Genomic DNA, 14,869 nt, shown 5'->3' on the forward strand with positions numbered 1-14,869 from the left:
TTCCAAACTTAATTAAAAATTAAACTGCCATTTAAACGGCAAGCCAAATGTGCTTTCGGTTAAACGTAGTAAGCTGTTACGCGATGCGCTGGTTACTAACAGTAAAAAGAAACTTTATTCCACTAGTGGATAAAGTGGTACTTTATACGCACCTAAAGTGTGGAATAAAGTCTCTTTATAGAGTGACTGTRGATAAAATATTTTTTGTAAAATTTAAAGACAAAGAAAATTTCGAAAAATTTTATTCATGATAAAACATCATATTTTTATAGTACTTTATCATTCATCAATTAGTTTTTCCAAAAAATAAATAGCTTAAGTAAAAAACGTTTGGTTCCATACTTTTTTATTCATCTGGTGTAAAAATTTATATTAACATGGTAACATTATAGAATAAAGAAGAATAGAAATAAATGTCATTTATTTTCGTAATACAAATATTGTCAACACTATTATTTTCAGTATAAAAAATTAATTAAAGAATATCAAAGGTAACAAATCCACTACAAAATGAAATAAACAAAATAAAAAAACGAGAAATAATCAAAACTCTGTCACAATAACATTGTCTTACAAATAAAAGAGTTTGTCATCCAATACAGTACTTGGTGTTTTCTTTATGTATTGCCCGACTAGCGCAGCCAACTTATGTGCATACAGACAAGGTGCAGGTACTCTAATTGTCCCAGACCAATTATAATACAAATGGCACAATTTATAAGCAAGTCTTTGTAAATGATCCGGCTTGATATTGCCTTCATCAAGTAGAACAACATAATGTGTAGGATTAACGGTACCTTGCCGCACCGATTGCGGAACCAAAAAGAAATCATAAAATTGTCGACGTGTAACCATAGTATCGACCACAGTACCCGAAGGTGGATTATCAAAAGTTGTCTCATTAACCATTCGAAATATTCGAGTATTGATTCGTTTTTGTACAACTACAAACGTTATTGTCGTATCGATGTTCAACTCTTTAATAACTTCCTGGAGCTGTGACACTTCATATTTCTTACAATGTTCCAACTGACCATCACCTAGTCCATCTCGAAAGACGATCACCTTGCTAGGAAACGATCCTTCTTTATCCTTTTTCTCTTGAAGCATTTTTCGAAACGGCATTTTAAAGAAATCCCCGATTTCTCCATCTTGGAACATAGCTTTGCTGTAATATTTGGTGAGAGAGCCGTTTATAGAACCCACAAAACCACAAACGGATTGATTGTTTGCACCATGATAGACATCAATTCCACAAACCATCCAACCACTGACGGGAATTTTAACACTCCACAAAGTGCCACCGAGTTTGCAGGTGATTTGCATCGCAATTTTGTGAATTATGGTTCGCACTTTTTGAGGATTCGACAGTGTTTTGCTTAAAATTACTTGACTGGCAACTGGGATATTCACACAACACATCTTCTTTATGATAGAATATCTGTCTGCACGAAGAGTTGGACAAATAAACACGGCCACCTAAAAATTAAATCAAAATGAACTATTTTTTTTAGAAAAAAAGTATCACAATTTCACACAGGGAGTCCCAGAGCTCTATATTTCTTCGATTACTCTGACAGTAAAGAAGATAACGAAATGCGGTGTCTTTTGGACGATAGACATTCATTTTTTCTATTTTCGTCATTATAAGTAATTGCTACAAGTATACAGGGTGCGCCAGAACTCGCGCCCCAGAGAAAAATGCTATATAATAAGGTAAGATACCAGGAACATGGAAAAATTGTTAAAAAAATTTTATCTATAAAAATTTTGAAGTTATGAGAGTTTAAATTTTGCACTTGACTCTAGTATTTATTTCTTTTGGAAAAATAATTCTCCAAGTTTTTTTAATACAGGCTATTAGAAGAGGAAACAAAGAAGCTGTATCCTAAATTGTAATTCTGTTTAATGTAATTTGTGGCTTTTATTGGCAAAAGTTTTGTACTTTTACTAAATAATTGTAAAAAAACATATACAAGATCATCAGTATTATTAAAAAGACATAAAAGAATGTCAAAAACTAAATGTCAAAATTTTTTGACAGATAGAATTTTTTAAACATTTTTTCCATGTTCCTGGTATCTTATCTTACTTGAAATTTTTCTCTGGGGCGCGAGTTCTGGTGCACCCTTTTATAGGATGACGCAACAAAGTACCATTTTAGAAAAATCACAACGGCTTTGCTAGAAAGAAAAACTGAATAAAAACAATTGCAACCATTTTTACTGAGTCTGGTCCTAAATTATTATGGTAGAAATTCAATCAATCTTTTCAACTAGTGCAGAGTGTTGACATTCGCAAAATATCGCAATTATCTTGATTTTTTCAAATGAAACACCCTGTATGGTTATTACTTTATCGCGTAGAGCTTTTAATAAGCTTTCTAAAAAACCTAGAGTTTGGAGGTCTAAACCTTACCTGTTTTATTGAACACCTTTTTAAACCTACAAAATTTTAAATTATTCTATTTAGCGTTAAAAATCAAGTAGGTTTGCGTTACTTCCTCTTCTAAAAAAATTGGATAATTTTTTAAAGTTACGTTATCACCATACATCAATTAATTAATTAAAACAGGTTGTTTATTGAAATACTGATTAAAACTCAAGAAACGCTAATTGGAATTTGAATTCAATGCAAGACCTTAATTATAAAAATTTCAAAATTTAATTAATTCTATAGCAAATATTCAAAAATCCTGTCATTCCTCGTCAGACAGACGTCTAGTCTATGCATAAAGAAAAGTTTGATTGCCCTCAGCATTTCAACAGAGATGTCATTAAAGGCCTAATCTATCGATTAGGAARTCTGTTGTTAAAAATTGTCGCACAATGAGACAATCATGCTGTAGCTAGATAATTCTACATTCTCAACAAACTTGACTGATAACGTAACTTTAAAAAAACTACTTTTTTTGAAGAGGAAGTAACGCAAACCTACTTGATTTTTAAGGGTAAATAGAATAAGTTAAAATTGGTAGGTTTAAAGGGTGTACAATAAAACAGGTAAAGTTTAGACTTCCAAACCCTAGTTTTTTTTTAGAAAGCTTATTAAAAGCTCTACACGATAAAGTAATAACATACAGGGTGTTTCATTTCAAAAAAAACTTGATCTTGATCAAAACTCTGCAGTAGTTGCAAAAGATTGATAGAATTTCAACCATAATAATTTAAGAGCAGACTCAGTAAAAATAGTTGCAATTGTTTTTATTCACTTTTTTTTTCTAGTAAAGTCGTGATTTTTTAAAAATGCTACTTTTTTTTCATAAAATTGCCCATAAATGATAAACGGTCAATGATAGACCCATAAAACCTAATATGGATATTCTTAGAATTAAAATCTCTTTCAAATAAGCGCATAATACCGGGTGTTCCATAAGAAAAAATATAACTTTGTTGTGCCACCTTATACAGAAATTACCTATAATGACGAAAATAATTTTGTACCATAGAAAAAATGAATGTCTATCGTCCAAAAGTAACCGTATTTCGTTATCTTCTTTACTGTCAGAGTAATCGAAGAAATACGGAGCTCTGGAACACTCTGTATATGCTTCTAAAATATACAGTTTCAAATAAAAAATAATAAAACTACGTATTAGTCTTACCTGGGTATTTTGCACGTTATCCCTAATCGACGTCATGTAAGTCTCCGACCGATCGTCGTCCAAGACAATATGATGAGGATCTCCGATGATACATCCCATCCCTTTACTTAATCGCACAATTGTCTGTGCGAAATTCGCCGCATATTTCTGATCCCTTCGTGTGTAATATAATTGCCAATTGGTTATATTAACAGGTCCGGTAAGTTTATTATCCGCCATGGCTTTGTTCCAATCAGATCCCCCGGTATATTTTCGTGCTTCAGGGTCAGGTCCTCCGAAATACACAGCTTCTTGAGGCAAAACTCGTGCTTGTAATTCAAGAGTATCATCTGCAAGGCTTAAACCCCAACCACTCAACACTTTTTGAGCCGGTTCCGACTGTCTAACTCTATCGAGGTAGGTACGCAACGCCAACATTCGCTGGTTCGGAGTTATTCGAGTGAAAGCAGCGACATCTTTCATCACCTGGAAAAAGAAACAAAGAATTTATTTTAAAATACAGCACACCTGTAACATTTTAAAAGAAGCAAAGCTAATCGATTTAAGTTCTTACGGAAAAAAATGAAAATCTTAAAATCAGCAATAAATAACAACTTTTTTACTATCGAAGGATAGATCCAACAATGAGGCTCATTATAAAAATATTTCTATTCATATACAGGCTGTCCCAAATAAGATACAAAATTAAGTTCCGTTTTTTTAAATGAAAACCACAATTTTTTATTAGATATCTGGATTCGCCACTAAATTGTCAATATAACGCACCTTGGTTTCTTAGACTTACCTGCAATAGTTTTTGACTTATGCCAATTTATGTGTCAAAATTACATCGTACATAGACCAACAAAAAATTCATAGCTTCAAAATTATTCAAGATAATTTAACCAACTTTTTTTTCATTGATTCCTTAAGCTTTAGCGCGTCTTCTGAGATAAAGGCAAACTCGGAGTCGATGTTCCATCGCGTACTACGATTTTTTGAAAATGACAAAATACAAATGGCAATAACTAGACTTTTTTAAATACAACACTCTATATTTTATTGCATCATTGCCTGGCATTTTTTATGAGTTTTTTGTCGATATAGGACTTATACTACTTTGTAAAATTTATGAGATTTTTGCAAAATAAGTAATGTTGATGGTTTTTTTCTGAAAAAAAAAATCGAATAGGCCGTTATCGTTTGACACATCTATGCAATTCTGAAAAAAAAATGTGTTTCAATAAAATGTAATTGTAATAGAAACAAGACTATATCACAATAAAGGAAACAATTTTAGTAATCTTTACAAGAATAGGAAAGAATGATTAAAAGAAAACCATGTAAAAATTTTGAGCCAAGGTTACTTATAAAAACTGCTTAAATAGGTCACCATCATGTTCCACACAAGCTGCTAGTCTTTTAGTAAATGAGCTCCGAACTCTAGCAAGCATTGCTCCATCAACTGAATAGAAGGCTTCGGTGATCCTGTTTTTCATATCATCTGCAGTTGTTGGACGATCTCCGAAAACTCTTTCTTTGACGTACCCCCCAAGAAAGATGTCTTGAATAGTTTTGAAGTTATGATTTTTTTTGTGGGTCTAAGCACGATGCAATTTTGACACATAAATTGGCATAATTCAAAAAGTATTGCAGATAAGTCTAAGAAACCAAGGTGCGTTATATTGACAACTTAGTGGCGAATCCAGATATGTAATAAAAAATTAGGGTTTTCATTTAAAAAAACAGAACTTAGTTGTGTATCTTATTTCGAATACCTTGTAGGTATATGAATTGAAATATTTTTATAATGTGCCTCATTGTTGTATCTATCCTTAAAAAAAAATCATGTCGATAACTTCGACAGAAAAAAAAGTTATTGAGCATGCACGCGCCCACCCCTGGGTCACCTGTATGTACAGACATTAAAAATAATAAGAATATAAGCCTAACGCTCAATGTTAATTTATTTTATTATTACTAAATCTGAACAGATTTAGAACTAGCAAAAAACACAACTATATGTATATTCACATCGATTTTGGTATTAAAAAAATTACATAATTACGAGTACATACAATATGTTTCACACAATTTTACGAAGCCTGCGCTTGTATAATGCAATCAGCAATATTTAATTTGGTACGAACTCAATTTTTTTTTTCAAATGGCAGTCATTTGTAGTTTGTATACCCCTTAATAATTAGTAATAATTAATGTTAAAACACAAACTCACCTTAAAATCGTTCCTCATCACATCGGTGAGTCCAGTAAGGTAACACAACTCGGGAATAAGACAGACCATGTGCTCAACTTTTGAGTCTTGAACCTGTCTAACTTGTCTGTTGATGAGCAAAGGCTGGTCTACATCTTCAATCGTAATATTATGATGTTCCTTATAGTAATCAATAAAACTATTTTGTGTTTTGTTTTTGCTTTCAAAAGTATCTTTGGGATTCATATTCCATGCAATGTCGTCTATTATGTACGTTTTATTGTTATATTTTGTAAGAACACAAGCTCCTATAACATTTTTGGTAACTTCTTCTCGGAAATTTCTTGGATTGGCAGCTCTGATTTCATGAAATAATTCATACACCGTTTGAGACCTGATTACCCGATGTTGTGTATCCAAACACAACATCAAGCCACCTTCCATCTCGTCCACGTGAACACAAAACCCTGGTAGTACTTCCAGCTTGTGCTGTGGCACCAAGTATTTATGTTCCGGACTGAAGTAATTTCGTCCCATCCGATGGTAAAGTAAAAGGTGCATAATCCTTTTGAAAAGTACATTGTAGAGATGTAAACATTCGCTCAACTTCCTCTTTCTCTTGTAAATTAGTATTGTTGTAACAGGGTTGTTTGTGTTGGGTATTACACTTTCGAATTGTTGTTTATCGGAAATTACTCTAACAGGTAGATAAAGACAAACATCACCGTCGTACACTTTCGTCGTCCTTAACTCTCCAAGAGCTTCATTCACCAATTTGATTCTGTTTGATTTGGCGTCTATATCAGGTTGAAATCGAACCTCATATTCGAAAACGCCACGATCTTCGTCGACGTTCAAAAAGATGTAGTTGGCAGTGGCTTTTATTGGAGTTCCCACCTCACCTAAATGAACAAACAACGTTATATTTTAATTCATTTTTGTGGGAGATGATAAAGTCTGTTTTTTTTTTTTAATGAAAATCTCAACATTTTCAACATTGTTTTCAACATTGTTGAATGCGATTTTTAAGTACCTAACGTATGGTCCTAAGGTTTTGTGATTTTTTTTTTAGATGGTTTTAATTTATACTAAATAGTGTTTAAATAAGTTGTTGCTGGAAGTAAAATGTGACAATTAACTTGTTAATATTATGGCAAATTAGTTGTTTCAATCGGGTTTTAGAAAATATCTTATAAGCTACATATTCAATTAAAAAATGATTGAAGCCGTTAAAAACAAAGTTGGAGTTCTACAACAAAAATTAAGTCGAAGATTCGCTGTTTCAAAGAACACTTATATTTAAAGATGTCTTGTAAATTTCGATCAAGTTTTAAATATACACATGAAGCCAATGATGATGTAAAATTTTGACCTGATTTGCCTTCATGCCACGATAGTATAGAAGCTACAAACTGGCTTAACAAAAACAATACAAATTTTATACAGTTGGAGACAAAATACTTTGGTCGTCACTTTTCTGACATTTAAATTAATTCAAGCTTTAACGTTAAAATGAATGACAATTTCAAATTAATGACAGCTATTATATTTTCCTATCAAAAATATGTACAAGCAAGTCCTAAAGCATGCTTTACAATTGCAAGTGACAAAAAAAGAGAAGCTTCTCGTATAAATTCTAAAAGTTTTCACATTCGATATCTTCGAAACCGTTACTTTGCAGACTTGTTTTTATTAAACCTTTTTTGTTTATTTTGGTCCATACTATTACCTTCTTAAATATTTTACAAACTTTTTTTAACACCCATTATTATAACCATTATTATAATTTTTTATCATTTGACGCAAAATAATTTTATCTTTTAATAGCTACATCACCTTACTTGTAAGTTGTATTAGCGATCAGGAATCAGCAAAATTAAACAATACTATGTTCGCGATTGAAAGCGGACACCCTGTATACAGGGTGTTTCAGCACTCGCGCCCCAGAGAAAAATGCCAAGTAAAATAAGATACCAGGAATACGGAAAAAATGTTAAAAAAATTATATCTATAAGAAAAGATTTCAAGAAATTATGGGTTTAAATTTTGCACTTTGACCTTATTTATTTTTGAGGGAAAAATAATTGTATTAGAAGAGGAAACAAAAAAGCTGTATCTCAAATTGTAACTTTACTTATTTATGGCTTTTATTGCCAATTTTTTTGTACCTTTTCCGAATAAATATAAAAAACATATACATCATCAGTCACAAAAAAATAGACAAAAAAGTCAAATGTCAAAAAATAAAATAATGTCAAAATCTTTTGATAGAAATTTTTTAAAGATTTTTACCGTGTTTCTGGTATCTTATCTTACTTGACATTTTTCTCTGGGGCGCGAGTTCTGAAACACCCTGTATGTCGTGCCACAGCCATCGCCACTGCTGTCACTTTTTAAAATGTTTTTTCTGTATGAAAGAATGGAATTTCTTGGCTCAAAATTTGTCAATAGGGTCCAGTTGTAACACAGATTCTTCTTTTATAGAGAAATCAAAATAATGTTTCTGATTTCCAGAGTTGGCAAATACCGAGTGAAGGAAGCTGTGGTTTTGAGACAACTTGATTAGAAATTACAAACAAAGAAAAAATCAAATGACTATGATAATTATAATTTTGCAAATCTTATAAAATCTGCGATTGTCCAAAATATTTTGAGTAATCCAGTGATTGTTTTCACACAAATTCAACACGTACCTCTATAAGAGCATGTTTCAGAGGCGGTGACCGACATCTCACTCATCTCCTTTGATAACCCCGCAACACCCCTCTTTGACTCGGATGAAACAGATGAAGGGCCCGGAGTGGATGCCAGACGCTCAAATTCAGGACTGTCTCCAGCTTTCCTTTCCTTCATGGCTTGAATTTTTTGTAGGAGCATCGCTCTTCCTCTAGTTTTCGGAGGAACTTGTTCCTCAACAGGTTCGCCTGCTCCACCTGCTGAACGGGCCTCCTTATGCTTCTTGAGCATCTCTAGCAGGGCACCTCTGCCCTTGGGTACAGGTTTTTGTTCCATATCTTGTATTGTCTTTAACACACAAAAAACAACTTATTCTTAATATACGGTAAACACATCACAATTGGTTTATACAGGAAACAAGGCAAAAGTAACAAAACAGAAAAGAACTTTACAAACGAACAAAAACAATTCTGAAAATGTGCTGTTACTTCAAATACTACCAACCTACAAAAACCAAATACACTAAGAGAAAAGTAAGGTTAAGAGATAATTTTATTAATTTAACTATGTTTACTTGTTAAATTAACATTTGATAATAATTGTTAACATATTATGTGTTTGTTTTTGTAAAATGTGGACACTTACAGAAATTAGGTAAAGTTAAATATGTTGACAAATCAAGGCAAACGTGATCACACTATTCACAACACTGTAACTGTTTAAAGAACAGCTGATGAACTGCATAACGAACCTACTAGTCCTTTATATTATTATCTATGTGAGTTTTTCATATAATTAATAGTATGAAAACTGTAGAAGCACTAAATCATGTAATAACCACACATTATTAATAGCTATAATCTGTGTAATAACAGTCGTTTATTTTAAATTTTTAACTAACTGAAGTTGAACCAGCACATCTAGCGGTAACTTTCTATACTAACAGAATAATCTGTGAATATGTAGAGTGGGGTAAAAGCTAAAAGTAGACACCTGGACGTGCAAAATTTATTATTTATTCTTGTAATATGTATTATTTGTAAAAAGGACTATAAAAAGAAACTATTTAAAGCTAGGTAAACATTAGTTAAATTTTATCGTTTCAATAGTTGCTAATCTAGCTTTGATCTTACTGTCTTAAGTAATTGAACATTGTGTTTTATCATTTTAAGAAAATTATTAGCAAAAAAGAAAAATATTATTGGTGGTCTTATAAAAGAAGTATGGCTACAGATTTGTCAACAAGAAATTACCACCTAAGATTTTAATTTTTAGGAAAATTACGTTTTTCATGTTGTTTGTAACTAGAATTTTCAGAAGTAATTTTGAATGCCTAGGGTTGGTTACCCCTTGTTGTTGACGGTTGACGTTTTCTGTCAACCTGCTGTCAACTATCAATTGAGGTATCTATACAAGCTGACAGGTGACAACCTAAATTTTGACACTAGTTACGACATCTTTTGTTTGTCAGTACAAACCTATTCACGAAATATCCCTAAATCCTAGAGAGTAATTTCTTGTTGATACGATACCTAATATGTTATTATAATTATTGATATTGGATCCTGCACCGGCTCAAGCTGATTAATTTAATAGTTATTTATAGTCGTTTTCATATTAATGTGCATCGAAGTAGTCGTTGAAAGGAATCATTTTAAGTTGGCTACCATGCGAAAATTCAAACAATCCTAATCTCAATCCTCCCTAAAACTGTGTACCCCAGTTTTTGAAGTAGCAAAAAATAAAATTAAAATAGCAAAAAATAAAATTAACAACGTAATTAACATAGGGTGGCAAACATAAAGATTTTTATAATTTTTTGATGTGATTAAATTTGTTCTGAATGACACTAATGACACTTTTTGTGTGAATCAGCATTTAAGTTAAAGATGCATTTACACTTCTACAACCTACTTGATGCACATTAATATAAAAAAGAATATACATAAAAGTCAGGAAAATCTCACATTACTGAAGAGGAACTAAGTTGAAATACAAGACACTTTGTGCCAAGTATTTTAAAGCTCCGAGTCAAGTAGAGATTTTACTGACGTGTTTTTTTTGTATTTTGAATTTTTGGAGAAATTGCAAAAAAGATGAAATTTACAAATTTTAGATTTTTTTTTAAATTCCACAAAAATCAAGCTTGTGAATTTTGTTGGCAAAAGTAAACAACATCGAAAAAATTTCATCAATTTTGTGCGTTTATTGTGAAAATAGTGTTAATCGAAAATCATTGTGAGGGAGCGGTATGAAAGGACATTCCAAATTTTCGAAGATTGGCGTCGAGAAAAAAAGTTACTTCACTTACCGAAGACGAATTTCTTGCGTATTTTGCAGAAACCCTCAAGTCTTTGGAGCATTTATTCTATGTTAAAATTCAACATAGCAAGTTCTACAATTCATATTAATATTTCTAATTAATAGTTTTAAATAAATTGTTCTTTYTTAAAGTATCTTTTTTATGTTGCGTCTTGTAAAGTCTTTACAGTACTAGTCCGGAAAATTCAGTTTTCTTGCGCGTAAATAAGCAGGAAAATGTTGTTTCTAAGACGATTTTCGGAAAAATAGATAAAATTGGAAAAAAACATAACATTGACTGGTCACAATCGTCAAAGTGCTAATTTAAAAAGTTTAATTATAAAATTTCAACCGTAGATACGTTTTATCATAAAGTTTCAATCTAGGCTTCAATTTAAATTAGTTTTTTTATTTTTCTTTACTGAATTCTAATATTATTTTTGACACTCATATCGTTTCCTAATCTCGAGTAATTAACTAAATACATTTTCATAAATATACCTGGAGAGTTTTTCTGAGAAAGCGGACATCCAAACTGCGGTGAAAATTTAAAGAGGTAAAAGAGTAGGTAATTAGAAAGGAAAATTTTGGCGTCCGAATTACGGTTTCTTTCTAGAACCCGGTTATCACCCTTGGACAGTGTCACAAGCTCACAGGGGCTTCACTGTGTAAGTATGGTCTCTGAGAAATTTTCATTGGTTGATTCTAATACCATACTTGTAAAATGAGAAACGAACGATTTGTTGGGTAACAAATAAATTTTGGCAGAACGTTTAGCAAATCGTTCCATTCTAAATTTAAAAAGTCTATTCTTCATACTTTAAAAGTAATGTCTATATTGCATTTATAAAAGAATTTATAAAAAATATTTCCACTGATATACAGGCTGTCCCACAAGTAATAATGAGCCTGGAAAAATTTTGGAAGCAACCAACATTACATTTCAAAGATAACGTGGATATTAAAATATTTAGTTTTAGTGAATTAAACATAGTGACCAAACAGCGCTTCAACTTTAATTTATAAAAAGTCAAAATTTGGTGAGAATTACCGAAAAGATCAAAAAGATTCTCATTTATGAAGAATGTTTGAAAAACACTTCGCAGACTGCACGTTTCTATCCAGTGCAATATACAAATAGACGGACTTTCTAATCTGGAGTAGTTACTTTGACTGATAGAAATTTGTCAAAAATAAAAATATGATTACTATGCTTAACTAATTAAAACAAAATATTTTAATATCCAAGTTATCTATGAAATGTAATGTTGGTTGCTTCAAAACCATTTTTAGGTTCATTATTGGGTGACACTTTATACATAACAATAGATTCCATTATTGACAACAATTTATTATCTATGTATTAATGAAAAAAATTGTCAATATGAAAAAAAATAGTTGTATGATTTTGTCATTTGTATTAGTTATAAGTGTGGTTTTAATGTAAATAAATAACTAAATTTTTCTACGAGTTTTATCATTATGTAATGAGACTGTGTCTAGGTAGGCTGAAACATTTTCACTACAATTCGGACATTGTACATTATACAAAATCATCAGTATCATTAAATAGATATTAAAAAAAGTTAAGTGTCAAATTTTTTTTGACAGATAAGATTTTTCAAACATTTTTTTAAACAGAGTTACAATTTAGGATACAGCTTCCTTGTATCCTCTTCTAATAGCCTGTAGAAAAAAAACTTGGAAAAATATTTTTTCAACAGAATTAAATGGAGTCAAAGTGCAAAATTTAAACTCTCATAACTTCGGAATTTGTATAGATAAAAAAAAATTAACATTTTTTATATGGTATCTCGTCTGGTATCTCATTTTATTAGGCATTTTCAATTTTTTGGTCTATTTAAAAAACACCCTGTATAGACCGATCCTTATGTGGCGAGCTAAAAAKTGAAAAGCCATTTTTTATTTCATTTTACCACGGAACTCGTTACGAAACACAGTCAGAATAAATCATCAAATTTGTCTATTTTTTTAAGTAATGAAGCCGTTAATCTTAAATAGTCGGGCCGGAATGAACTTGAAATTTAAAAGCGCGTTAACAGATTGATGGTTTTTACGAGACAAAGTAATGACGGCACAAATTTGTCTCTGGTCCCAACTTATAAACCCCAGGTTAGAAAGAAGATTTTCTTTTATATTGTCACGTGTTGGAAATATGGTAGTGTTGCCTGAGGTCGCATAAATAAATTCCCTTACAAATTACCTTCGACCCAAATTACCGATACTTCCCTAACCTGAAAAATAATATTTCAGTTGTTGGTTTTCCAACATTTTTGGTTTTTGAACATTATTTGTGCGTTTTGTATTTTCCAACGTTTAGTTTTTTCATTAATTAACCATTCAATGGATTTATTAAAGCACTTCAATTTCAATAAGTTCAATATTAAAACTTCAAGCTGTAAAATTATACCTACCGCACTTAAAATGTATGTAAATAACTAAGTAAGTATATTACTTACTATCAATATTTTTAAAATTTTACAGGGTTTTAAAAAATTCGCGCACTTCCGTGACTCTGTGTCATCGGGCGGTGCCCTAGATAACAAGAAAAATGTTAAAAATATCTATATCTAAAAATTCCGAAGTTATGAGAGTTTAAATTTTGCACCATGACTCTGTTAATTCTGTTCGAAAAATAATTTTTCAAGTTTTTTTGGTACAGGCTATTAGAAGAGGAAACAAAGAAGCTGTATCCTAAATCGTAATTCTGTTTATAAAAAAATAGTGTTATTTGTGGCTTTTATTGGCAAAATTTTTGCACCTTTAGTAAATAATCATAAAAAACATATACAAGATCATCAGTATCATTAAATAGACCTAAAAATGGCAAATGTCATATATGAAAGATAGAATTTTTTAAACATTTTTTCAGAACTCTGGGGGGCTAACCAATTACTCCCTTCAAGGAAGTGCGCGATTTTTTGAACACCTTGTATGTATAAAAAATTGCATGTCCTTTAAAAAATGTGACAAGCAGTGAAGCAGTAGACACTTTCTGACTCTATGGACATAAAAATGTCGGTATGGATTTTACTTTAAAATGAAATACTGCTTTGTGATATTTGTCAGAATTATTTAAAAAACATAATTTTTTTCCTAAAATAGGTGGGCATATACCTACCAATGTGTTCGTCGACCGAGTTTCATTTACCTACAATAATCTTTAATCAAGTTTCTAATTCATACTTCTTAATAAATTTGGTATTTATAAAAATACAACAATTTTTTGCTTTCATGCTGAATGCATTTACTAATTTGAGCATAAGTACAGGTAAGAGAATAGAACTGAGTGAGACGACGATGCGAAGGCAATAGGGAACACCATATAACCCAGTGTTGTGTCTCTTTCTAAATTCTAAAATCCCTTACTCAACGCTATAACTAAAAAACTAAAGGATGTTTATTTAAATTTAGTGTCATAATTGGCGGTGATATGAGTGTGTTGTGACCGGACCACACCCAGCGAGGTGTCAAATGTCAGATTAATAACTTTCAATACGAAGGTTCGTTCACAATCGAACTTTCATGGATAGCTTTGACGCCAAATTAAAAAAAAGTTGCAGTGCGACATGTCGTTTATTTATTTTTAATTTTTTGGGAAGTCGTTAAACATATTATTAGAAATTAGAAAGAGAAAAAAAAAGACGCAAAGGCACAACTCGAATGCTTGAGTGCTTTTTCCAACCAAGCTATTTTTAACACCGAGCCCTCAGCAAGTCTTTCACTTTTTTAAAAAGTGTCAAATACCAACCAAAAGCAACGAATAAAAGCTCCCAAAAGAAACGAATTTTCAGAAATTCCAGTAATTTCGTGTAGGGCCATTTTTGAGACACAAAGTTAAAGCCGATTTGAACACGTGCAAACTTCATTACAATGGCCGTTGGTGAACTAAATTTGCGAAAGGAACGCAATTAACAATTGTCAGGGAAATTATTTTAGGCCGGCGGCAATTTTAACAACTCACTACTTTAATAATTTTGAAAGTACTCAACCACTTTGAAATAATCCTGTCAGAACAGCTGGTGCCAAGGTGTCGAGGTCAGGTCATCATTTAATGATAAGGCAACGCCTGT

At 31.5% G+C, this 14,869-nt stretch overlaps 1 protein-coding gene across 2 annotated transcripts in view; it reads right to left on the reverse strand.

Moving 5' to 3' along the window:
* Window positions 1-404: 404 nt before the first annotated feature.
* Window positions 405-14,869, reverse strand: part of LOC123004855 (piwi-like protein Ago3) — a 16,262-nt gene continuing 1,797 nt past the window's right edge. Inside the window, exons 1-5 of one of the 2 annotated variants that reach the window (XM_044398342.1) lie at window positions 9,120-9,398; window positions 8,492-8,822; window positions 5,820-6,700; window positions 3,605-4,069; window positions 405-1,479 (exon numbers count right to left, since the gene is read on the reverse strand). In XM_044398342.1, the coding sequence (XP_044254277.1) occupies window positions 571-1,479; window positions 3,605-4,069; window positions 5,820-6,700; window positions 8,492-8,810 (2,574 nt within the window). In that variant the 5' untranslated portion in view covers window positions 8,811-8,822; window positions 9,120-9,398 and the 3' untranslated portion in view covers window positions 405-570. Of the gene's footprint in view, window positions 1,480-3,604; window positions 4,070-5,819; window positions 6,701-8,491; window positions 8,823-9,119; window positions 9,399-14,869 lie in introns of those variants that run through there. The other variant, XM_044398343.1, reaches the window with a different exon arrangement.

Source organism: Tribolium madens, unplaced genomic scaffold (genome assembly GCF_015345945.1).
Source record: "Tribolium madens isolate multiple individuals breed KSU strain unplaced genomic scaffold, Tmad_KSU_1.1 Scaffold_20;HRSCAF=117;Tcas5.2_LG4, whole genome shotgun sequence".
In the NCBI taxonomy this organism is placed as follows: Eukaryota; Metazoa; Arthropoda; class Insecta; order Coleoptera; family Tenebrionidae; genus Tribolium; species Tribolium madens.